The 27,286-nt window shown below is 36.1% G+C and overlaps 1 protein-coding gene across 2 annotated transcripts; it reads left to right on the top strand.

Moving 5' to 3' along the window:
- The first annotated feature begins 1,990 nt into the window (after positions 1-1,990).
- Positions 1,991-27,286, top strand: rab11fip1a (RAB11 family interacting protein 1 (class I) a). Of its 2 annotated transcripts, XM_081349019.1 has the most exons (6): positions 2,001-2,445; positions 15,530-15,948; positions 16,631-17,504; positions 20,385-22,091; positions 23,339-23,450; positions 25,382-27,283. In XM_081349019.1, the coding sequence occupies exons 1-6, from the start codon at positions 2,102-2,104 to the stop codon at positions 25,568-25,570; spliced, it is 3,645 nt and encodes a 1,214-aa protein (XP_081205145.1). In that variant the 5' UTR covers positions 2,001-2,101; the 3' UTR covers positions 25,571-27,283. The 2 variants fall into 2 exon arrangements, with proteins under 2 accessions (XP_081205146.1, XP_081205145.1); XM_081349020.1 differs by lacking the exon at positions 20,385-22,091 and having other exon boundaries at positions 1,991-2,445; positions 25,382-27,286.

The following is a 27,286-nucleotide window of genomic DNA, read 5'->3' as shown; positions in this document are numbered from 1 at the left end:
CGCCCTCAAGTTGTTCCAAACCTGCATGAGTTTGTTTCTTCTGTTGAACACAAAAGAAGATATTTTAAAGAATGTTGGTAGTCATACAGTTGATGGTAGCATTGACTTCCATAGTAGGAAAAGAATGGCCTACTATGGAAGTCAGTGGTTGCCGTCAATTGTCTAGTTATCAGAATTTCTTAAAATATCTTATTTTGTGTTCAACAGAAGAAATAAACTCATGCAGGTTTGAGTGCGAATTACCCCACCATAATTGGGGGGTACTGCTCCTTCACTTCTTCTATGACCATCATGGTCCACTACTACCATATCAATCTCTACCGTGATCGCCAAGTGTAACATGTGTTGTGCAACACACATATACATGTTTATAGGTGTAAACATGGTCTAAAATAAGATAATTAACTGTGTATTTTTTGTAGATCATCATATATAGCCTAATATGTTTCCCACATTTTTTTTTTGTTAGAGGAGCTTGGTATCTCTAGGGGGGTCCGGGGGCATGCCCCCCCGGGAGAAAATTTTGTACATTTTAAAGATAAATTAATTAATCTGGTGCACTTTGAGTCACCCGAATCCACTATTAAAAATAAATAATCCGCCCGCAAACCGTCTATATTCTTTGATTTAGATATCTGCATCTGATCATCACATTACAATTATTCAAATTCTTAGTGTTAAGCATGATAATATGGTAACATATCACACTGAAGTAGGCTGATTTAAAATGAACATTTATTTAAAATAAAAGTTCTTCTTTTGGCAAAATTACATTTCCTTAATAGCCTAAACAGAGGCTTTACTCCCTTCAAACTTAAATTGTCAATGTTTCATACGTCACTGTTTGAAAACACTCAGAATAATTTTCTGTACCTTTATAAAGGGCATTTTCCCCTAATTTTATTAAATGAATGCTCCATCTTTCATTTCAAATTCTTATATTTGATAAATATATTCAATTAAAATAATTAGACACTAGGCTGTTACCAATAAAATTAAATAATTTACATTGAAAATTATAACTGTATTAGATTATTTTAAATATTTCTGTATATAGAAATAAGGAATGTTGAAAAGAATGATACTTTATGAAACTAGCGTTTTGTCATTCAACTGACACTTGCGTGAGAAGTTGAAGTCGTTCTCTATCTCCGTTGCTTCTAGCGCCACGGTGGTTAAAAATGGTACGGTCCACAATAGGGGTGTCTGAAATCGCTGTACATTAAAACTATCCTACAGTGAGTTGACTTGTATTGTAACTGTAATTACATTTTTTCACAATATCAGAAAATATATCTGACCCCCCCCCCAAAACTGATATTTCTGTCCCTTTGGGGGGTACTTGGTCTTCATTGGGGGGTATAGTACCCCCCAGTACCCCCTGTAATTCGAACTATGAACAACACTATAGGGTGAGTAAAAAACGACATATTTATTTTTTTATTTTTGGGTGAACTATCCCTTTAAGCTTTTATCTGAGCTTTAGGCCTACAGTGATTCATCTCTAGACAGATAAAGTCTAAGGAAGTAAATTGAGGAAACGCTAATAAGGAAATTCTTCAACAGTTTCTAAAATGTCTATTAAGGTAAACTGAACTCAGACGTGAAGGGATTTGTGACTGTACACATGCAATGATATTTAATGAGGTAATCGGCAAGGCAGTTTCTGATTGGTTGTCTGTTGCTAAACAACTCGCTGACACTGTAGGCAAACTCGCATCGTTTACTGTACACCTTTGGCGTCGCACTTTGAGGTTAAAATGGTTGGAAAAAGTCATGACCAAACAAAGATTAAAAGTGGTGCAACGTTGTTAAAAGGCCGGGATTTAAAATAAATAAATAATGTTGTCACAGGGCTGAGTGTTCAATCAAAAGCTCTTCATTAATAGTTGAATGATGTGAAGAATGATGTGATACCTGCATCACCTGAACGCTGGGGTGACAGTGACGTCATGCGCGAGGGGCGGGACTTATATAAGATCTCCCAAACAGTTACACGCAGGACAGCCAGAGCGACGCCGGATTCTAGACAAACACCAAGCGGGATCCAACGAACAAAGCGCAACTTTTCGTCCCGCTTGAACCTGGACTTTAACTGAGAATGTCTTTGGGTGACCAGCAGTGGTATCCCACCAGCGTTCAGGTAACAGTTCTCAAAGCGCGAAACCTGCGGATCAAGGGCAAAAATGGAACGAACGACGCATATGCCATCATGCAGGTGGGCAAGGACAAGTTTTCCACGTCCGTAGCGGAGAAATGCGTATCGCCCGAATGGAAGGAAGAAGCGACGTTCGATCTGCCGCTCTTCCATCAGGGAAACGCGGAGCGATGCACGCTTTACATCATCGCGATGCACCGAGCCCTGGTGGGACTGGATAAGTTTTTGGGACAGGCTGTCATCAACTTAGTGGACCTCCACGCCAACAGATCACGCAAAAAGACCGAGTGAGTGTCATTCTGTCCTATGGGGCAGTAACATTGTATCTTTGCGTCATAAAAGCATCCCATTATGACTCAAAGGTTTTTAAAGTTCAAAGCGATAAGGTTTCAAACAGTTCATCAAAGTATGTTTTGGTCTCCTCTTTTGTATAGGCAGGATTCAGTACTCCACCCTTTTAAAACAAATGTTCGTCAAGTAAAAGTACATTTCGTCTCCTGGGTGTTTGTGTTTTCATGACCATTATAGCCTACAGTAGCCTAATATTTAATCCCTTACTGTATACGTGTGATGACGTGTGATGGATACATCGAAATGTTGTGATGAGGCAGAAACGATTCAGCTACGTCACATCACTGATTTTTGTCTATTTAGTCAAAACTTAAGAAATAAAATCTGTACTAACTATAGGAATTATTTTTAATCAACCTGTTCCTCATATTCAGAGTTATATTTTGGTACAGTCACGAAATGTTTTCCTCCTCTCCACTCAGTATGAGTCAACATAATAGGCTATATTCAAAAATAATTTGTCAAATAGGCTGTGGGTTGCAAATAATTACAAATCTACCATGATTCACTTCAAAGAATGAATTCTGAATGAGTTAACTAATGGATAGTTCCAAACTTATTGAATTGTTAACACTGCAACACAGGGCCATATCCACTATATATTTTGATGGAAATCATAGATAATTGGAAAGGCCAAATTTTTGCCCCCATATTTTGATGCTGGCTGCACTTCATTACGCACCCGCTTTATTTGTTCGTAGCATGACAAAGTTTTACGTTTTTATGCTGGTTTGCCTAAGCAGTATAACAGCGCTCGTCGATGTCGAAATGTTTGAGGCGGCCAAACAAATCAAACAAGGTTTGTAGTTTTTAAATGTTTTTAGGTATCGACCTGCCACCAGGATGTTGTTATAAGGTTGCTAAGGTGTTCTGAATGTTGCTGTGTGGTTGCTAGGGTGTTGCTAGGTGTTTGTTTAAAAAGAGCTAGAAATAGACCCAAATATTTCAAATTTTTCACCCCCCCCCCCTACATTTTGTCCATTATGCGAAAAGTTGAACTATTATCACAAAAAACTCCCAGAACATCTAAAAAAGCCACATAATTTGGGCTGTCATTCATATAGTGAAAATAAGGGACAACTTACTTTACATCTATGTAGGCTATATATGTATGTGTATATATAGGCCCTAACCCTGAATATAAAAGTCATGCTTGCCTCAATATAGGCATGTGCCGGTATCAAATTTTCATGCTGCAATTAATTGATTGAGCTTTTATCACGGTATTCGGTATTATCACGGTATTTTAATTGCTATAATTATTAAAGGTTAAAAATGAACAAATTAAATAAAATATAATTTGGTTTTCATTATAATAAATTATGACACAAGTAAAAATATAATACAAATGTAATATAGTGCACATATTTAGCAAAATACTCCTCTCTATAGCTATTTTTTCTAGTCAGCTACGTGTTGGTCATTAAATGGCTTTCCTGAGGTAAATGTAACGTTCTGTGACAATTGTTCACCTGCAGTTTTATTGACCTCTTTCCGTGGTTGAAAAACATTGATTGATCGATATTATGTGTGAGGCATAAATACCTTTCGGTAAGTTGTTCTGTATCTTTAAATAAAAAGTAACAGATGATCGGTTTACTTGAACTGAGGCGCTACAGCGATCTGTCACGTCACATTTACAAGCACCAAAACGGTATTTATTGTCTGAATTTCGTAATAAAATGGACAGAAAATGAGAGCTGAGAATTTTCAAAAGTAACCTGCTGTCTAGTCTGTCAATGTCAGTGTACTCTTTGCTCCGCGATTTTTCTCTGAGTGAGAAAATTAATGTGTGGCGCGAGAGCGTGTGAGAAGTGTCGATTGCGTGAGTCTCTCACACTGAATGCGTAGAGTTGACAGCTCTGCTTTTAGAAGGGGATAAATCGTCGGCAGCGTTCCTCCTTCCGCCGTGCTTCTTCTCCATGTGAAGATTGTTTACATTAGACTAGAGTGCGCACTGCCGCATGCACACAGCTCTTCATGTGGGGATTGTTTACATCAGAGTGTGCACGTGTTTCGCGCAGCATATAGTGTTTGTTTAAGCGGTTGATGGAAAATAAGCTAATGCGCGTTCTATAAATATAAATTCTGATCTATTATTTTTCACGGTATTTTGAAGTGCCCGCGATAACAATATCGTGCATATTCATTACCGCGATTTATCGCATTACCGAATACCGGCACATGTCTACCTCAATACTAGGAACTGAATTGTCAATTTTTGACAATAAATAACAAGAACTAGTTCAACAGAAAATATATAAATAGCCTAGGCACCACAGAAACAGAACACAAACTTTTTTTTTTTTAAGTTTAGTTTCAATGTAGTCGTTGCTTGAGCTTAATTTTTCTCCAGCTTTTCATTTTCACCTTTGGAAATGAGGGCTGCTCGTATTCAAAAACAGACGGCATGCGAGTTTCCCTTTATTTGCATATTAGGTTGGCTTGCTGATTTGTCCAGTCGACTTCTGTTCTGGTCTTTGAGAGAGAGAACGTGAAGTGACCTGTCTTTTTGCCCGGTGGCCTTCAGCGTTTGAGGCCCTGTGCCGTTTGTTCTTGTTGTGTGCCGTTTGTGCTGCAGATTGTCAAACCCGTTTGATTCATTGCTCCATCAGGGTCTGCTTGTTTGAACCAGTGGATCTCACACATGATCTGTTCCATGATCTTGACCATGACCATGTTTGTTTTTGGTTTGCTTGTTTAGTATACCTTTCGAGCACAGAAAAAGTGCAATATAAAATAAACATTATTATTATTATTATTATTATTATTATTGATGTTGTTGTTACTACTAGTGACTTGGCCCATTGAATCTATTGTCATGTAATCTCAAAATGTCAGCATTTATGATGGTGAGCTCTGCTCCATGTAGAATTACTTGGTTCAATTTTAACAGGAAAGCTTTTTTCACTCTGACTTTTTTTTCTGTCAAGATGATTCCTACTAATTAGGCTAAGATAAAAATATGTGTGCCATAAACCCTTTTAAAGTCTTTGTAATGTTGCTTATAACAGCTGTAGAACAATTATTAATATCAGGAGTAACTGGTGGCAACTTCATTAGCGGATCTGTTAATTTTCTTGGGTCAGGTTTTTTTTTTTTTTTCTGTATGCTTTTGAAAAGTCATAGTTTATTATTCCAAGCAAGCAAGTAAATATGATTAATAGAGTAAAACAGTCCATCATAATCTTGCACAACCAGTCTAACTGTATTACAAATAATGTCGTTTTTACATTCCTCTCCACCCTTCCCAGCCCATTGCTACAAAACTTCACTAGTCATTAACTGACAAGCATGAGTGACACCCTAGGTTGGGTTAATGGTGTATATTAACATACATTGGTGTGCACTTTCCACCACCTTTTAGAATAGTGCGTGTGCGTGTGTGTGCGTGCAGGTGTGCGTGTGAACACGGTGTTCTTTTCCTTTCAGATCTGGTTCATGCAGTTTAGTAATTTAAATACGAATCCAACCTAAAGACACTAGAGGTACATCTTTTATATTAAAACTGTATAGGCATATTATGGCCTTCTGTTAAGAAACTTAGGTTTTAAAAGGTCTGCTTGCAATCCGTAAGAGTGACTAAATTATAATAGAATATTATGATTGCATGAAAAATCCAACATTCAATAGAACAATGTGTAACTTTTATATTAGTTGTAAAAAAATAAAATAAAAAATAATAATAATAGTGATTCATGATAATAACAGTAGTAGTAGTTTTTTTAATAATAAATGTTTTTGTATTGTTTTTTTATATTACCAATAATAATAATAATAATAATAATAATTATTATTATTATTCACTTTCTCAGAACAATTGATAGAATAGAAAAAACTAAATATAACAACTTACCAAATATTAAAATAATAATAATAATAATAATAATAATAATAATAAATTATATTATTATAATTTTTTATTTTTTTAAATAATTTTCAGAGTTTGTTCTTTTTTAATGTGGGCTGCTCTTTATTCAAATACAGAGGACCTTTTATTTGCCTATTGGTTTGACTTCCTAAAACAGAGAGTGAAATGGACGTGTGAGATCTGTCTATTTGCCTTGGGTTTGCCCCAGTTCACATGGTTGCCATTTAAAGCAGGTGTGTACTGTACCTGAGACTATATGTAATGGTGAAGTATGTTAATAATTGTGACGTGAATGTTTGGGTGTATCCATGTAGGCTTCCAATGTAAAATAGGAATGCAAAGCTCCTTATGACGTAATGAGAAAAACACTTAAAATGTGTGATTTATTTCAGGTGTGTTTTGAAGGAGGTCTTGGCTGAAGTATCACTGAATCACTTTATTGTGTCTCCCATAATAAACTCAGCTTTGATAAGTATTGTGCATGTCATACTTTCTGTAATCTATTAGCACTGAAGGTCATAGGCTTTGTTTATTCGCTTCATTTTGTCTGTCTTTGACTTTGATCCAAAATAGATTAATTTATCGAATATGAGTACTAAGAATGAAACATAATGTAACTATTTGCTCTTTTATTTTCATTAAAGTCCATAACTTTCATGGCAGTATGTGGAAGCCGTTATAATAAACCATGTTCTAATTCTGTTTTATGAGGGGGGAAAAATTGTTCTAGAGGCTTAATAAAATGCCTTAGTATATGGAGGACCAAACCTGGAGAAATGATAGATAGATGGATGGACGGATGGGTACACCTTAACAAAATTATAAATGCAACACGTTTGTTTTTGCAAACTTTTTTTTGCTTTTTTTAAAAACTGCACATTTTAGAGTGGCCTTTTATTGTGGCTAGCCTAAGGCACACCTGTGCAATAATCATGCTGTCCAATCAGCATCTTGATATGCCACACATGATCAGGATGGATTATCTCGGCAAAGAAGTGCTCACTAACACAGATTTAGACAGTTTTGTGAACAATATTTTAGAGAAATAGGCCTTTTGTATACATAGAAAAAGTCTTCGATCTTTGAGTTCAGCTCATGAAAAATGGGGGCAAAAACAAAAGTGTTGCATTTATAGTTTTGTTCAGTATAGATGGATGGATGGATGTAATAACAGGAAAATAAATAAAGGAATAACTGATTTGATAAAACAAATATAATTAATTTTTAATTAAATTTAACCTTGAATTTGTTTTTTGTATTACTTTTTTATATAACTTTTTTTATTTTATTTATTTATTCTTTCGTTTGTTTATTTATTTATTTATTACTTCATGCATTTATTTATACATTTACAGTGTTTCCCCTAGGTTTACAGGTTTGGGGGGGGGGGTTGGTTGGTTTGTTTGGGGAAAATTGACACAGACACTATCTATCTATCTATCTATCTATCTATCTATCTATCTCTATCTATCTATCTATCTATCTATCTATCTATCTATCTATCTATCTATCTATCTATCTATCTATCTATCTGTCACATAAATTGTCTGGGAGGGTAATGGTTTGTAAAAGTTAAAAAATGTTAACATAAGATATCTCTTTAAAAAAATAAATAAACATATTTAAATCTTTTTAAAATTGACTTTTGCAAATAACCTTTGTTAAATTTATAGAAGTATTTGTTAATATTAATGGACCAGAGCTTAAATAGTTTTATTTTTTAACTACCAACTAAAAAAAGATTTATAAATACTAACAAATATATTGGTCATTCATTGTTCGTTAATGTTAGTTAATACATATATATGACAAACAAATTTCAAAAGGGCTTTTTTATGAGAAGTTTTTATTTCTATGATGCATTTATTGGAGAGAATAATCCTGTCAGACGCACCACTGCTGTGAACGCGCGTTCACGTAAACACAATTTAAACAATGTATTATTCAATGCATTACTTCTATATAATTATATATTAAATTGTTCAAGCAAGTGGTAAAATATTTAACCATGTACTTATATTTAAATCTTTTGTATTTAAATTTTAATACAATAAATCTTGCATGTCACAAAGAACTTGTTTTTCCACCTCCACGAATGAGACGAGTGTTGTTCATTATGTCGCCTTGTTGAGGTAAATTGTAGTTTTCCTTGCTTTAACTCAGTCTTAAAGTGAAAAAAGTAGTAATTAATTAAATAAATTTATGGTGAGATTACTACATTTTATTTAATTAATCGCACTTATGGTGAAATTACTACATTTTCAGGTCAATCGGTGTTCATTTTGATCACGAAACATGCGCTGTCACTTTAATTCAGCGTTTGCAGCACAGCAGAAATAGACTCGGTGCGGAAACGATCTCTGCACTGCTGTATACGCACCGCAACTGGAACGGATCGATCATCGACGGACTGCATCCGCGTGCAGTGTACGGGAAAAAATACTCACCGCAAACGAAATATATGTGAACCGGGCGTTAGACTTGGAGCAGGAGAGCTACTCCGGCTGCTACTCGCAGTAGAGCGAGTGTTGCCATCTTCAGTTCAGCGACATATATTTCCCGCCGCGCGCTCTCTGTCCGCTAGTGCTCAACTGTATGTGACGCAAGTGTTTGTTTGTGTGTGAGTGTGCGCACGTGCGCACTCATTGGGATAATTGTAAACGCGCAAACACAGACAGAAAAGACATGCCATCGTGGAAATAAGATAAATAACATATTACTTAAGGGCCATGTAGTTTTTTTTTTATATAAAATAACAAATTGTAATCTGGCGCTATAAAGAAAATCAAATCAAATTTACTTGACCTCCAAGGGGGGGCGGGGGGAGCCGTTAGGAGGGCGGGGCGCCCCCCTTATATACTGGTAGGGGAAACACTGCATTTATTTATTTTTACTTTTCAGTGTGCAACATGTAAATTAAGGAGTATCATCATTGGTTGAGAGCTGACATATAGAAGCATCAGATCTAACCAAGCAATAGAGATCGGAGTATATATGACCGATCAACTGGAGAGTTGAGTTATTTTCCCCGATTTGCATTGTCAAATAATTTCATAGTGACCATGACTTTCCAGATATAGAAACAAAGCTGGATCCAGCTTCTTATGTGATCTTCCTCTCAGCATCATCATCAAGTCCAGAACCATCAAGGTTTCTAGTCTAATTTATTTTGTAATCAAAAAGTCCTCCATATTAATTTATCATCAGATAGTATTGACAGTCTGGGAAAGCTGTAAATGTTGGCACTGGCACTTCATTATAGTATTGTGCACTGCAAGCACTGCTCATAAAACACAAGCCATCTCTCTTTCTTTCTCGTTCTTTCTCCCTCTCATTACGAACACACAAGGGATTGAATTTTGCCTTCTCTTTTTCTTAGAGCTTGCTGGTGTCGTGTTACTGTCCTACTTCAGGGTAATGTTGATATGGCAGCTTTGACATTGAGGTGTGGGTCAGCTGAGCATTGTCTCTTATAAGAATATCCAAATATGAGACAAAAATGCTATATTATTGCAGTATTAATGACATAGTAATAAAATTAGTAGTTAGACAGTTCTTATCTAAATTTAATATGGCAATTTTCCCCCTTCCAAGGCATTTTAAAGTCCCAGGCCTGTCACGTTTTAGCGCCTTTCCATCTTTTGAGTCTCCAGTCCAGTGTAAGTATCTGTACGTAGTCTTCAGTCCAGGCTTATTTAGACTAAGGTGTGGTTAATTCTTAAACTCAGTGGATAATTTTTCAAATGATTTTGCTATACCTTTATCCAGGCCAACTATTCCCATGTCATATGACCTCTCAAACTCTTTATGAAATCATTTGTTATCCCATAAATAAAAGAGCAGATGAAACTTGCTGCACCCGTTTGTTTTGCAGTCTCGCAGTGGCTGTGCCCTTGGTTTAAAGTTTCTCTGCAAACATGGTTTTGTGTACCTGAAACAAATAAAGGGAATCGTTGTGAACTCATGGTTCCTGTTAACCCTTATGTGCCCCATTCACTGCAAGGTTAGACGAGTTTAATTCAAATTGAAATTGAAATTTTGTTTTAAATTAGTATTATGTTTATCATTTTCATTTGATTTCTTTTTTTAGAGGAACAGTTTGTTTTAATTTTAATTTATTTCAGTGAAGATTAAATACTCTGCATAGCCCAGTGTTTTTTAACAGCAGTGCTATTTTTATTAAGAGGAAGTCCTCTAAGAGCATTTAATAGTTTTATTTTTGACATTTGCTATTTTTGACTTCTGAATGTGTCATACTGGACTGCCGTTTTGCTCAACTGTGTGGGGATTTTTGGGCTGGTGTGACAACGTTGAGTAATCGATTTTAAAGGTGACATCAGATGCCCCTTTTTACAAGATGTAAAATAAGTCTCTGATGTCCCCAGAGTGTTTATTTGAAGTTTTAGCTCAAAATACCCCACAGATCATTTTTATAACATGTTAAAATTGCCACTTTTTGGAGGTGAGCAAAAATTGGCAGTTTTTACGCGTGTCCCTTTAAATGCAAATGAGCTGCTGCTTCCGCCACATTTCAAGAAGAGGGCGAAGCTTCAAGTGCTCATATCAGCAACAAAACGGGACAATCCCAAGCACCTAAAATGTCAGAAACTGTCAGTAGCGGTGTTCAGTTTGAAGCGGAGTCGGACAATAATGCCTACAGAGCCGGAGAATAAATGCTCTATGGAGATAGAACAGGTATAGTTTAGTTTAATTACTTATAACTTATGTTGTCATCTTGATTTTATCCACTATTAGTAGTACAAGCCTGTTGTAGCGGACATTGTGGACAACTTTACTGATGAGTTTTATCACACAAAAGATGAAATGTCAGTTTTACTCCAGAAAAACACTGTATAAGAAGTGCGCATTAAAGTCTTATCCATAAACTCTCTCTCTCTCTTGCATTGTCATCAACATACACAGCAAATTACACAAACACATTTGTTATAATTAACAGTAAACAATACAAACCATATGCCTTTTCAGGGGGTGCTGCTTAATAAACTGGAAACTTTATATCCGTAAAACAACTCCTATGAACTGTAATAAAGTGCGCGCTCTCCATTCCATTACTGCCGTGGCCAGTATCGCTCCGGAGACTATAAGTTGGATCACGAACAGTTGGTACTGACCCATTCTTGAGTAACAACCTTTTAGCAAAACCTGTGTTTTGTATTGACCCTCGTTCACAAAGCAGTCTGGTGTAAAATGATTCGCGCAGACATAAACTAGGGGGCGCAGTCCCTTCGAAAATATACAACTAATCCACTGCGTCTTCAGTGGCTCTGATGTCTGGAGTACATGAAGACTGTCAACACGAGTTGCTTACGAAACGTTCTTTTTGCTAGAACCCTAGTAACCTTGTTGACCGCATCTTTTAGTCCCTCAAAAAACTAATAGATGAAGGCTCGTCCTTTACGTGCATGAACTGATCACTTAAACCAGACTCCTTTCATTGTTATAATGTGAATCTGGATGAAATCGGGCAGTAGATCTACTTCCTTGATTTTTGTATAAATGTGACTTGTTTATCCCTGAAAATGATAGAAGGCTTTTCCTGGTAAGAGCACAGCGTAGTTCACTGTGCCCTTCTCAGACGGAGTTAATGATTGCAGCTGAAGTTAGATTAGGAACCGCAACTGTTTGTTTAAGTTACTTTTTCCCTGTATAAAGAGATAAACCTGTGTGTGTGTGTGTGTGTGTGTGTGTTAGATTAGCTGCGAGGGATGTGTTGGATGTTCACATGAAGTCCATTCGTCAAATTTTTCGAATGTTGTCTCAGATAACAAAGATCTTTCAGGCATGACCATCTGGATCGATTCCTGAGAGCTGCGAGAGAATGCTGTGTTGAAGATGAATGCTTATGAAAGAGACTAAAAATGGGTTTGACTGCAAGGTGATCTATTAAAAGGGAAAAGGTCGATGTGATATTCTGTGCTGCGTTTGTCAAGCATCTGTTGTTCACTTCCCCTTTGGTCCAAACAAACTTTAGAGAAGAAGATAATGTAAATAGGCTTGGATTATCTTGAAAGAACTCTCCTTATCACATTCTAAACAGTGACCTCATGAAGAACATTCCTTGAGCTTCGATTGCTGATAGGCATGAATTCCCTTAAGTCTTTCCCCACCCCGAAACTCCAGATTTGAGTTTCCTGCTGTGGTCCAACTGTATACGGTCCACTAACGGACTGATAGTCTGTGTTTCCTGGTCTTGGGCTTCTTTAGTTTTTCCCATTTGGATGTGATTCCAAGCATAGATGAGAGCATTTTGAACTACAGTATTATTCTTTGAAAAAAAAAAACATAAAGGTGAAGTGTTTCTGCACAACAAAACACTGAAAAATGTACACACATTCAGGGCTTAGTGAAAAGGAAATATATTTGTTATGTAAAGGGTTTGAATTTATAATGCATGATTTTTCATTATCATTATTGGACACCTTTGAAGTGAGAACGGCTTGGCTTTTTTAGTATGTCAATGACTTCAATATGAGTTCATGGGCCGGTTGCATAAACTGATAAGGCTATTATTTTTCATATTTTATGATTTGAAGTATTAGGAAATTAAACAAAATAAATACTTTTATAAAAGAGAAAGCAAAGATAATTTATTTTTAATTTCCGTTATATTTTATTTGTATCGTATCCGTAAACAGTGATTGATTGTTATGAAACAGAAGTGATTCTGAATCATTTTTAATAAGAATGAATGGTTACGCATTATTTTAAGGTGACAGTGTTACAATGTAATTAATGCATTACTAAATATGTAATTACTGTAATTTAATTACTTTTCCCTTGAAAAAGTAAAGTAAGGGATTACTCTTAATTTTTGGGTAATTTAATTAGTTACTTCTGATGTAATTGCATTAGAACAATTCTATCTAACACAATAGTGGATTTAACATCAAATTAACGTCAAGCATAATTTATACAATTTTATTTTGTTTAAGGAATTAGAACTGCAGTTTCATGTATTGTATTGTTCAGCTGATGTTGACATGGGATTTGGAAAGTAAATAGTAATAAGTAATGCAATACTTTTTAGAAAAAGTAATTAGTACAGTAATTTAATTACGCTATTGCATATTTAATTAGTAGCTAGAGATTAATTACTAGAGTAACTTAACAAACACTGGTAATTAATTATACATTAAAGTACTGAATAATAATTAACTATATGTACTTACTATAGGGTTAGGGTTAGAGTTGAGTGAAACAGTTTTCAAACCCAAATTATATAAATGTATATTATTATTTCATTAATATACATTTTTCCTTTTTACAAATATAACATTTCAACAACAAAACAATGATTGCATATGATTCACAACATAACTGATGTCTTGCTGAATCTCTCTCACAGTGGGTCATTCTTATTGTTGAGCCCTGAAATCGCTTTTACGTGTTATTCTAAAAGGGAAAAATGTTCATGATTTTTTTTCTTCTTAAAATTGTAGTAGCAGTCTGTCCAAAACTCCTGTCCTGTGGGGGTCCAAACCTAAATACTTGGAATTCTGCTGCAGCTGCTTCCTCTGAACACATGCCACGTTTAATCCGATTCATCCGTGGGAGCCGCTGTTTGGTGTCAGTGTGACTGTAGACTACCCATGATCCCAGTGTTCAGGAGTCTATTATGACAACAGCATGGGCGGATAATGGCTTATTCATTATTACAGATACTAAACTCCAGAACTCTCCTACCTGCTGCTCTGCTGAAAAAATTGCCGAGCAGAAATGAGTGGACAAGCGTGGGCTAAACAAAGACATTTTTCCCTTTATTTCATCAGTAGGAGGGCTTCTCTGACCTTCATCATTTACTGGCACAGTAAACTCCCATGTGAAAATCTGGCATCTCTATTTGTGTACAGTAATTTAGTTTTGATCCCACCACCATTTAAATCAATGAATTTAGCTTATATAATAAAACAAAGGGTATCATAGCCCGGATCTTAACCACTTAATCATGTGTGCTCATAGGGTTATGATAAAATCATGTTCGACTCTCTAAATTATTTAGTTCTGATTGGTCAGGTGCAGCTTTTTTTTTTTTTGTATAATGAATGCTAATGATCACTCTGTGGCCTTGTTATTCTCACATAATAAAATAATAAAAATAATAATAATGAACAACAAGCTGGAGATTACAGGGTTTTTCTACAGTTCTTTCCCCACACATACAAATCTATTTTTTTATCTTTAAAAAATATATTTTACAAAAGTCAAGACAATTTGCAACAATGCATATATGAAATGTTTCCAAAATGACACTTAAATCATAAATTACTTGCATAACATGCAGTGTTATTTTAGCATTATTTAGTAATTGTATGTGCCTTTTTATTACTATTTAAGCTTTTAAAACGTATTTAATTTTTGGAAATTTTAGTCCTTCAACTTCAACTTTTATTTTAGTTATTTGCCAAGACAATTTTTTTTTTAAGTTTTCTTTTTCTAATATTTATATTTTATTTTAGCTTTATTTTAATGAGCACAAATTATTTCTAATAGTTTTATTTACTTTAATGTGATTTAAAAAATAAGACTTTAAATAAGCTGAAATAATTCAAATAAATGACCATCGTTAAAAGGGATCTATTATGCCCTTTTTTGAAGTCTTGATTTTGATTTTGGAGTCTACGAGGATAGGGTTTCATCTTTGAATGTTAAAAAAATTATAATTTTTCACATATTTTACATTATTGCAACACCTATTTTCCCAGTCTGTCAGTAACGCTCTGTTTAGTTCCTGTCTCTATGAAGCCCCTCCTTCTGAAAACTGCAATGTGCTCTGATTGGTCGACTGTACCGCGAGTTTCAACACACTACTAATGCAACTCAACCAGGCCTCACTCCTTTTTTTTCTTTTTTTTTTTTTGCACGTATGCCTTTGGCGAGAATTATTTAAATGAGGAATATCGTGATGTGTCCATTATCGGAAGAAAACTCAACACTAAAATGGAGGCATTTCACTCCCTTTGGATTGGCTTTGTAACTTTGCAGACCTTATTTTTCATGCTTAAACAGCAACATTACACACTAAAGAAAGTTAAAAATGTCAAAAAGCATAATAGGACCGCTTTAATAAGGAAAAAAAGAGCACAACTGTCATGCAATCTAATGAAGACCTTGTTTGATTCTCTTTGCAGTTGGTACAAGCTGGTGGATAAGAATGGGAAACAAGAGAAGGACCGAGGGGAAGTTCATTTGGACATTCAGTTCATGAGGAATAACATGTCAGCCAGCATGTTTGACCTCTCCATGACAGACAAGCCTCGCTCTGGCATCTCCAAGCTCAAGGATAAAATTCGTGGGAAGAAGAAAGACGGCCTGTCGGATTCCGCCTCTGCGATCGTGCCCTCCTCAGTGGGAACCGACAGTGAAGGAGAAGGAGAGGGTGGTTCAGACGCTCCTAAGAAGAAATCAAAACTGAAATCCTTTTTTGGACCAAAGACAAACCTCCAAAGGAATGTGTCCCAGTCCATGTCAACCCTGGGCACCCTGCCTGAGAAGAACAGTTCACTCAGCAGCAGCAGATCGTCCGGACTTAATGTGGACTCTCCTGATGGTAAGGTCAAAGGTTATGCATCTAGTCCAAATATATGTTATCCACCCTTTTTCATTTTTTCCCCCTTTAGATTAAGCTTTTAAAAGCATAATTATAAGTATCATATTAAAAGTAGTCAGACATGGATCACATTTTATTCATAGTGTTTTTTGTTTTTTTATAGAAATGTGCACTAATTTGTAAACAGTCCAAAATTTGAGTAATTGAGTTTTTTTTCTTATGTTTTTGAAAGAAGTCTCTTATGCTTAAGCCTACATTTATTTAATGAAAAACACTGTAAACCAGTAACAATGTGAAATGTTATCACAATTTAAAATAACTTTTCTTTTTAAATGTAATTTATTCCTAGTGTAAGTAGGTAAATATTTCTGTTTATTACTGTGTATCGTTACAATTTTTTTTCCTTCTATTAAAATAGAAAAACAGTGAGATAAAACACCTTAATTTGAATTGCATTAAAATCACTGCTTGTGCTTTTTCAGGCTATATATATATATATATAATATAAAATATAAAATTTTATATGTAGCGCATACATCTACTAAAATTCACCTTGACACCAGTTACAAATCAAAAAGTTTAACATTTTTATGTGTGGCTTAAGTTTCTGACATTATCCAAATACATTTTGGACCTTGTGGACATTGGTGTTTTAACACATATTGTCTATTTTCTCTTGCAGTGAAAAAGAGGTTTAAAATTCTGGGACACAAGCGCACTGACAGCTCAGACAGCAAAGCATCTCTTGGCCCCTTTTCTCTTCTGAGCCGCTCTAAACAAAACATCCCGGAGCAGAATAACCTGTGTATCAACGGCAACCATGTTTATGCTGAGGAGCAAGAACCGAAAGCTGCTTTTGGCTCCACGCTCAGTCTGAACAGCTCAGGAAAGGGTTCAGTAGAGGATGTTCGTAAACACCATCAAAGAAATGCTTCCGACATGTCCATCGACTCATTTAAAGGCCTGAGTATCCCCTCATACAAGCCTGAAGTGCTAGACAAAACTCCTCTTGCCTCACAGAGCCCTCTAGAGGACAGGAGCCTCAGTCAAGTAGAGGCGGTGGAGAAGGCTAAGAAACCTGGAGGAAGAAGCCTTCAAGAGATGCTGGACCGACAGGAAGAAAAAGAGTCGAGGAAGCAGCAAGAACTAGAGAAAAAACAAGAGGAAGAGAGGAAAAGCAGACTTGAAGAGCAGGAGAAGAAGCGCAAGGAAGAGGAAGAGCTGCAGAAGAAGGGCAGCGAGGAGGAGACGCAGCGGGCCGAGGAGCAGCGGCACCATGAGGAGTCCAGAGTAACCGAACGTCTTTCCTCTCTTTTTGGCATCGGAAGGAAGAAGGAGGAGAAGAGAGAGGAAGCAATAAATGAACCCAAACGTCTGGACGCGCCCTCCTCCATAAACCCGTTTGAAGAAATTCCCCTCAGCCCGGATAACCCAGCCTCTTTCCCAGAAGAGAGATCCACGGACCCACGGAGGGGCGCTAGGACCACCCTCCCCCCAACGCCAACAGCTATTGCTTTACCCAGTCGCACAGCGAAAGTGTCTGCCGTCAAGCCGAGGTGAGTGCGCATATTAATGAACCTCGTCTTGATTTATGGCTGAATATTGAATGAATATTCACTAATTAGCAATGCATTTAATAGTGATATAATATTAAGCAATGTTGTGATGGTTTTAATGCACAATTGATTGACCATTAAGTTTCCTGTAGTGCTTGTTACACTAGTTAGCCAGAGTCTTGCATGGGTCCTGTTTGGTGACCGTCCCGCCCCTTTACGTACCAGAACACCCGGCACGTTAATCAACAACAGCAACATTCATTTAACTCCGTACCCAACCGGTCTAACACCAAGACTGTGATCCAAACCATATCTGCATAAACATTTATATCAGGGAGGGAGTTTTGGAGGGAAGCATATTATGTGCATCATAATCACAGACAGAGGTGACTTAATTAATGTGAAATTCATAAAAGGTGTAGGCCTACATATAATAATTTGAACAATTAACATTGTAAACATATTTGACATTTTAAAAATGCTTTTGTTATTTAACCCGCAGTATATCCGTGTCTGTTGATTCAGACAGGTGTTTTAATAGTGATTTCAAAAGCAAAAAAAGGCTTTAAGTTTAATCTCATTAAAATGTTTTAGAAAAAAATTTAACTTGATACATATTTCTACATTGTTATATTGTTGCTTAATATTGTATTATTAATGCTTCCTTTTATTCAATTATTGAAAAACAACGCCTTAATTGTATTTAACTACATTTTTACTGCTTGAGTTCTTACATTATACACTACTATTCAAAAGTCTTGGGTTATTGAGATTTAAAAAAAAAAGAAGAAATTAATACTTTTATTTAGCAATAATCCATTTAATTTGATTAAAAGTGACAGTAAAGAAATTGATAATGTTACAAAATATTATATTTTAAATAATTGCTGTTCTTTTGAACTTTCTATTCCTCAAAGAAGATATATATTTTGTTTCCACAAAAAAAATTTAACAACTGTTACCAACATTAATAAGAATGAGAAATGTTTCTTAAGCACCAAATCAGCATATTAGAATAATTTCTGAAGGATCATGTGACACTGAAGACTGGCGTAATGATGCTGAAAATGCATTACATTTTAAGATTTATTAAAATACAAAACAGTTGTTTTAAATTGTAATTTTTCATAATATTACCGTTTTTACTATTTTTGATTAAGTAAAACATTAAAAATATTACTGACACCAAAATTTGGAACTGTCATGTACATTACGAATCTTATATCTATAAAGAACATTTATTTATTTATTTATTTATTATTATTATTATAATATAGATGAGACTTTCCATGTGCATATAAATTAACTATCATTAATATCAGCCAGCTCTAAATCAACCCCAGGGAACTATCTGAGCATTGTTCTACCCTTGAGCTCCATGTTAGTTGCTTTTCTTTTAAACACCCACATTTATTAGCATTCTTATAAGATCTAAAAAGAAACTAAAAATGTAGAGGTCTGTATTATATTCAGCCGACCTCATGCTGAGGCTGCATGCTGAATGATGCGTCAGGCTGTCTTGTAATGCAGTTAGTATCTTGCCATCTGAGAGCTGAGGGAAACCCAGGCTGAAACTCGACTCCTCTCACCTCTGTCTACTCTACTGCTCTTAAAGAAGAACTCCTTCATTTAGACATGCGAAAATTGCTTTAACAGATGATTAATAACAGAAGATCTGAAGTTGCGCTCCATAACAGGTCAAGAGAGTAAGTGCACAAGTAGTTTTAGTTAAACGGCTCAAATTGCTACACACTGAGGTTGTTACTGAAAGTGTTTCTCGTTCAAAGACCTCCATTAGCTTTTAGCTTTTTTGTCTCTCAGCACAGCTTTATCCCATTGTGCAAGTGTTTGTGTATGGGTGTGGGTTTTCTGTAAGGATGGGATGAAATCATTGTTTCTCAACTAGGTGTGGTGGTTCAGGTATGACTGAGTTTCATACCCTTGGGTGAAAGTGGAATATGTTGTATCACAATGATTTACTCAAATAAAAAGCTCTTCATTCAATCTTCTGTTGAGTGCTGTATCTGTAATACTTTAGGCCATACTAAATATAGCCCAGTACGTTATTTATGGCATTTAGTGCACACAACACAAAGTGTGCTCAAAATAGGTTATATTGTATTAAATTATTTGCATTTTGGCCCTTTGTAACTAACTTAACCTGTTTTGCCGAAGGCATTTGATTGGTTAGTGGAGGAAGGAATGTGTACTGGATCGTCATGTGCTAATCTTCTGGTATGGAGCTAAACAAGTTGTCAAAGATGATGATCTTGTGCTCTTACAGACAGTGACTAAGAGACATTGTCTTAGGGAAAACTGTATTTGTACTGGGAGTTCTTGGGATTTTGCGAACTTCTGTTTTGTGGTGATTAACTGTTATGGTGAGTAACTAATTTTCCAAAAGCTGAGAATAGAAAGAGACAGGAAAATGTTTTGTTGTCTTTGTTTTTGTGGACTTTTTAGATTTGGAAGTGCAGGGTACATTTCCTCGTGTCTATCTGGGGTTTGGGTTTATGTTTAAAAACTAGAATATAAGTAAAATATTAATATTTACGTTTAATAATAGTAAATGTATTTGTATGTATTAAAATTCGTTTTTGTTTTTTTTTTATTAAAAAAGATTTGTGTGTTTAAGTCATTTAATATTAAGAAGACATTGTTTCTATTGTTTTGAATGTTCAGTTGTTCATGTAAAGTGTAGTTGTCCGGTATTGAGTTGAGATATAATAGATTTTAGACAGGAGGGTCCTGTGCTGTACATATTAAATGGATTGAACTTAGTGTTTTCAGTTGCAGTAGTAATGCCCAGCAGAAACATATTGGATTGTAAGCACTGGTATAGCTGTAAGTTGACCATTTTATGTTTTTACTCTTTGGCAGATTGGCTCTGAGTGTACTGCCTGAAACCGTTAATAGCCATTCCCAATCCCCTTCAGACTCTGTAGACACCCAGAGCACTATCCACGCTTCTCCATTTTCCCCATCCCTCTCTACTGATTCATTTGAGTCTTTTGGCATGTTTTCCGATCTACATTCATCTTTGGCACCTCCTAAACCTCAGAGGAGTTTCATTGAATCAAGTGAGTCCATGGAAAACCTCTCAGCTCCCAAATCTGACAAGAAGCGAAAGGCTCCTCTACCCCCTGGTAATCATGGGGGCTCGTCCAAGACTGAAAGCCATCCTGATAATGGGCGACAAGTGCATACCCAGAATGCCAAAGATAGACCGTCTCTTCCTCTTCCAGACTATGAAACCCTCTTTCCCAAGAAGAGGCATGGGGTGATGAGTCAGACACGTTGGGACCATATTATCGCAGAGGTAAACCAGAGGAACTGGGATTTCTCTGAAGAGATGAATGTAGATGGACCAGCGAAGCCGATGACAAATAAGAATGCGGTCTTAAAGGACAGAACCTCAGCAAACCTTAACCAGCACCAACGGAATAATGATGTACCTCCCCCTGCCCCTGCTAGGCACAAAGAAGCACTCATTCCACCCAAAGCTCCTGCAACACCAGAACCATCAGTTGAGCCCAATGACCAACATGGTCATATCAGAGAGCCTTTATATGCTACGGTCAATAAGCCTAAAAACTCCAATAACATGGAAAATAAGTCACCTCCCGCTGTCCAAAGTCGACATATACCTCAGGAGAAGGAAAAGAAGACTCCGACTCCTGATGCCATTAACCATCAACTCTCCCAGCCAAAAGAGAAGCCTACTCCAGCTGCCAGAGCCATTCAAAATGTTAATTCAAAGACTGATGATGTGGCTAAAGAGGTGCCTTTAGTCAAACCCAGACAACAGTCATTAGTTAAGAACCCAGTCAGACAAGTCCAACCAGACAAGCAAGTAACAGCTCAACCCATGATGTTAGAAAACAACAAAGTTGAGAATCCACACAAGGGCCAGAAGGAAAACATTTCTACAAATGTGTTTGTTGAAGCAAATCACCTTAAAACTGCTGAAATTCCAGAAGAACTTCATTTGGGGAAACTGACTAATGAACCTGATGGGAAGGGAATGATTGATTTTGACCCATTCCCAAGTGATAACTTCATATCTAAAGATCCCTGGGCTTTACCACAGCAGACCACAAATGAAGATGGCCTGTTCACAAGGGGCGCAAAGAAAATGGGAAATCCTGAAGATCAGGCATCAACCACTGATAAAAAAGAGAACAAATCTGCAAACAAAAGAACAAGTGATCTATTCACAAATCTTTCTGAAAACGGCACTGCATCAAAATTAGAACGCGGAAAACAATCACCCAGCTTTACTGAACAAGCCAGAGCGTCATTTCATAGAAATTTTTCACTTAGAAAGAAATATTCATCTCGCCCGATAACAACTACTGGGAAAGCTGATACAGAGAATAGTAGTCTGGATAGATCCGTTTCTCAGTCTTCACAAGATGCTGAAGACGTTGAGCTGACTGTAACTAGTGTTGCTCCAGCAAGCAGAATTGAACCCACCCTAGTAACGTCTGAATCGCCTATTGGGGGCAGGAATACACTTCGTGCTTGGGTCTCGCCATCAGAGGCTCAGCCAGTTAGTAGTGGAAGTGCTGTTTCTAATTCAAGAAGGTGAGAAAAGTTCTCCCGACCGACCCCTACTAACAACTCACTGAACTCCTCTAACAGTCTGTCACCCCCTCTGTGCTAAACCCATCAGCTTTCAAATCAGCAGCTTTTATTTGACCTCAATCAATCTCTGGCCTTAGGCATTTGTTCAATTGGTGGCTTAGTGGTTGGTTACTACTTCCTGGGATCTTGAGGGTTGGGATTGTGGGCTTGGGATTTTGCTATTGATTGTTGCTATTTGTGGTTCAACATGTCATGGTCTTTTTAGACTTGTGTAAATAGAACCGAGGCAGTGTCAAATAATACAGGGGTTTCTCTGTTCTGTTTTGTTATTGAAGGCCATATTAGATTGATTATCTTGACAATGTGTACGTTTTATGAAACTGGATCCATATGAAAGGCTGTAGATGTGAGCTTTACATAACATACACATTGAAGCTTACATAAAAAGTGATGCATACAAGACTGAGGTCACATATTCATATACTGAAATTAACTGGTGAGCATGAGTGTTGGGGCACAAAGATTGTGATGTTTTGCATGGTTCTTAATTACTTTACCACAAAGGTGCTTACACTTGAGGTTTACATTTCTCTGCTGTACTTTTATTGATCTTTTGATTTTGTTGGGAATTATACATTGGGTGAGTTTGGAATGGTTTACTAACACATGCCAAGAACTGCTTTCTGCTTACGAGACAGTATGTACTTTATACCGCAGTTAGTGTGTGAAAAACATAGTATGCAACAAAAATTTAAAACTGTAATATGCAACATTGTAACATGACCACATGTATTCTATCACCACATTGCATGTTTACGTCAGCAAGAGGTGTCTAGTTATCATCTGAGAAAAGTTATTTGAGATTTTTTATTTGACTTTTTGCCAGTCATTCATTTCTCCTGAAATGGTCAAACACGAATTGCGGTATGCAGTATCCTATGTAGTGTGCTTTGGTTGTAAATGCACATTTTCGCAAATCTAAGGGAATCTGTGCATACAGAAAATTTGCAACACTAAAGTACTAAATTATTAGCATGAGATAAGCGATAAGGGACGCCCTTCCAAACATATCCATGGCTCCTTAATCGAATGCTAAAATGAAGTGGGTACATCTTCAAGGGCCCTTGTTTACTTTTACATTTTTCTAAGGGTTTGTTTTATTCTTAAAAGTGTACATCCTCCTCTTGGATGAATGAAAATGATATTGATATCATTTTGATAATATGTCTATATCTCTCTTTTCTTAGGCCTCACCCAGTGAAACCCATGAACACCACAGAGAGCCAGTCTTCCAGTGTTCTGGCTGTGGGGAAAGACCCAAAGACTTTCACCATCAAGGAAATGGCTGAGAAGTCAAAGGTACAGTAATTGACCTAGTTTCTGTCTCCTTGCTGTCTAGCACAGGGGTCGGCAACCTTTTGTCATGAAGTGCCATTTTTAAGTTTCCTAGTTAATCACTGTGCCATTTCTGAAGCAATTTTCCAAATTTTTGTTTTATTTGTCAAGTTACTGTTTTCATGTTTAAATTAGACTTTGAATAACTTGATTTCTAATGTGACCCTACTAAACCCCACTGAGTATACAGAGTTTGCACATCACCATCATTGTGATGTGTGTGGAATATTAAAAAGGACTCTGTGTACTTATCTCCTATCTTCGATATTTATAGCATTAACTTTTTTTCTGTCTCAAAGCTAAGCACAACAAATGCAGCAGAACAAACTGTAAGCTGTCAGTCAAACAGACTTAACTTTTGTGATACATCTGCTGTCTTAATCTGTGTTGTGCTTTCAGCGGCTCGTTTAATAGTATTTATAGCTCCTAACTTAATAAAACAAGTTGTCTTACTGTGAGGAATGATTACCTCAAAATGTAGATCTGTATGCAGGTGTGAGGTACTTTATCGAAGTGAAATCCATACACTTGTCACTGTGATTTTGCCAAATACGACATGTTCCTGGATCAACATAATTACTGTAACCATTCCTGTCTGAAAATGTAGAACTAACCCTACCCATAACTTATCCCTTAAATCAGAGGTAAATGATTAGAAGCACCTAACCCGGGCTATAAGCCTAAACTTGACATAAACTTTAAACTTGTCCCTCATATCTGATTAGTTGATTGGAATGTTGTTCCAGGATCAACAAAGATGTTGATCCAGGAACACGTTGTACTTGGTGAAATCACGTTCACCTACAGCGCTCTCTCGCTTTTGTTCACGTGCCAATGTTGGCGCATGTGCCACAGGTTGCCGACCCCTGATTTAGCACATTGAAGAATAAGTTGTTAAATAACACAAATTAACATATGTGACCCTGGATCACAAAACCAGTCACAACAAGTAGCACAGGTATATTTGTGGCAATAGCCAACAATACATTTTATGGGTCAAAAATATAGATTTTTCTTTTATGCCAAAAATCATTAGGATATTAAGTAAAGATCATGTTCCATGAAGATATTTTGTAAATTTCCTACTGTAAATATATATATATAAAAAAAAAAATTGTGAAATTGTGAGTGAATGCAACACAATCACGAACATAAATGGACAACTTTTAAAGGCGATTTTCTCAATGTTTCGATTTTTTTTTTTTTTTTTTTTGCACCCTCAGATTCCAGATCTTTAAATAGTTGTATCTCGGCCAAATATTGTCCTTTCCTAACAAAACATACATCAATGGGAATTTTATTTATATGATGCTTTTATATGATGTATAAATCTCAATTTTTAAAAAAATTACCCATGTGACTGGTTTTGTGGTCCAGGGTCACATATGGGACTAAAAAATGTGTGAAAAAAAACATATGCAGGCACAATTTGTTTAAGTCTGCTTTCATTTTGAATTTGATTCTAGTTTTTAAACGCGAGTATCGGCTGATTTGGGGTTTTTAAGTGTGCATGGTCATTTCTCGTATTTTATGTTCACTCGCCTACAGTTAATTTTTAAAAATGTCAATCTATTATTAACACTGAAAAGTGGAAATTAATTTAGATTACATTTAATATACTGTACACTATAATGTTGTGACCCTACTTTTGCTTGTAGCATTTAAAACAATTTTAGTTCTTTTTTTTTTCTTTCTTTTTTTTGGACAAAATATTACAGAATTTTGATATTGGCCAATAACATGTAAATAATTATGATTATCAGCCAAAATTTCAATATCCGTGCATCCATAGTTTTTAGAATAATGAAAAACATCAATCACAAACTTTTGATTTCACTGTGTATAACTTATACTTTCTTTTTTTCCTGTGTTCCTTCATTTCACTGCGCATCCAGATTGGAGAGAGCGGTCCGTTCACCCAGCTCACACAGGAGGAACTGATCACACTGGTGGTAAAGCAACAGGCTGAACTATCCAAAAAAGATTCCAGGATCGTGGAGTTAGAGGAATACATCGATAACCTGCTAGTTCGCGTCATGGAGGAACAACCAGCCATCCTGCTTTCACTTAATTCCAAGTGTTAGGGTTTGATCAGAACATTTGCCCTGATAGACACTTTGATATTGTGGGATTTGCCTGGTATGCACAGAAGGATTTTGGATTTCAGGCAGAATGTAATTTTAAATCTCATAATCAGTTTATTTTCTTTAATATTTAATGCACGACTTCACATTCTGATTTCACCACCAATATCTTACAAATAACTTCTTTTTATATGTGGATGTTTGATGGTATATCAGGTCCAACTATTCCAGAATTCTGCAGTTTGAATGCTGGGGTATTTTTTTTCCTGTTTGGATCATGGTACGATCTCCCTCCAAAAAAGATACCCAACAACAATCACATCCTATTTATTGAGCATCTCATTGTCTTTCTGTGCACCTTTCCATTTAGGCAAAGAGATGGCTTCTTAGTGCATTATTTATTGAAGCCTTAAGTTTGTATTTGAAGATTTTCCTTCTCTCTGAAGTGCTTTGTTTCGATCTTGACTACTGCGTTCATTACTTCCTTACTTCAACGCTTCATTGCTTTTGATGCGGCCTTATGTCTGTTTGGGCTCAAATCAAGGGCGGATTTTTACACTATAAGCACTTTTTACCTGAACGGGGTGTTTCATTAATGAAGGATAGTGTTTTTAATATTAAGTAGTTATCTGAAATACCCTATAGAATTACCTCTGTAGAAATGCCTTAATGAAGACATATATTTTTCTGTATGTATACTTCTGCTTATGAAAGGCCTTTGTTCTAACACTGGATATATAGTTCATTTTCAGTGCCCTGGTCTATATTGACTACATATTTGTTCTTTTTGTTCGATTTTATTTGATTTTTTTTATTTATTTATCTGAATTGGCTGTTAAATTAATCAAAATCGGATTGTTTTATGCTACATGTTTGTTTTTATATTATAGTCGACCAGATGTTGACCAGGCATTCTTTAAAGAAAGCTTGATATCAACCTTTTGAGCACATGTACATACTTGTGACATCCTGCGATTGATAATAATGAAGCAATAACTGTTTGGAGAATTTTGTTTCCTGAATTCCAGGTAATGTGATACTTTCCTCAAAACGGGATCTTTTGCGTTGTCATGTAGCCTGTTGACATCACAAAAGAGTTGAAAGATTGTCTGTTGTGAAACCAAAGATCTTTGTTTTAAAACTGAAGTCTTATCATACGGTACCGATCGCAAATCTGCTCCCCACTACATGTTATATTCTTATTAATATTAATGTTTTTAACCAATGAGTAAACTTTTACTTGTTTTTAACCTACCTTGTCCGCTTGTGTAACTATGAGGAAGCAATTATCTCTCTTAAGGAGGACGGAGGAAATAACCATATGTTGTTTATTTGTTTGCCATTAGGACAAAGTTTGATGTTTTCTGTGTTGCAGTTATATAAATTCAGTTATGAGAATATTCATAATCAAGAGCTTCTGCTGAGCTCATTCAAGTGTTGCCAATCACTTTGAGTGAGTTCACTAAACTATTCACAGGATTTCCACTGGTTCTGCACACTCCAAAAAATGATTTTATATCTGAATTTGAATGAGAAGCCTTATTAATTATTCCAGATGCTATGCATATATTTTGTAGACCTGTGCCTTCTCTTTTTATTCAAGATTCCATGTCATTAAGACATTCATATATTGGTTTGTTTCTTATCTTCAATAACTGTGGAACTGTAATATTGATTATGCTTCAATTCATTGAATAAAACTGAGCTGAACTCACG

The sequence above is a fragment of the Scardinius erythrophthalmus genome (genome assembly GCF_964197995.2).
Source record: "Scardinius erythrophthalmus genome assembly, chromosome: 20".
Taxonomy (NCBI): Eukaryota; Metazoa; Chordata; class Actinopteri; order Cypriniformes; family Leuciscidae; genus Scardinius; species Scardinius erythrophthalmus.
The sequence above is the reverse complement of the archived record's forward strand: the minus strand, read 5'-3'. Positions and strand labels throughout refer to the sequence as shown.

Bases quoted from the DNA above. Each gene is read 5' to 3' on its own strand.
- rab11fip1a (XM_081349019.1), top strand. From the start codon at position 2,102: ATGTCTTTGGGTGACCAGCAGTGGTATCCCACCAGCGTTCAGGTAACA. The intron at 2,446-15,529 runs GTGAGTGTCATT...TTCTCTTTGCAG, and splicing joins AGATCACGCAAAAAGACCGA to TTGGTACAAGCTGGTGGATA. The intron at 22,092-23,338 runs GTGAGAAAAGTT...CTCTTTTCTTAG, and splicing joins GCTGTTTCTAATTCAAGAAG to GCCTCACCCAGTGAAACCCA.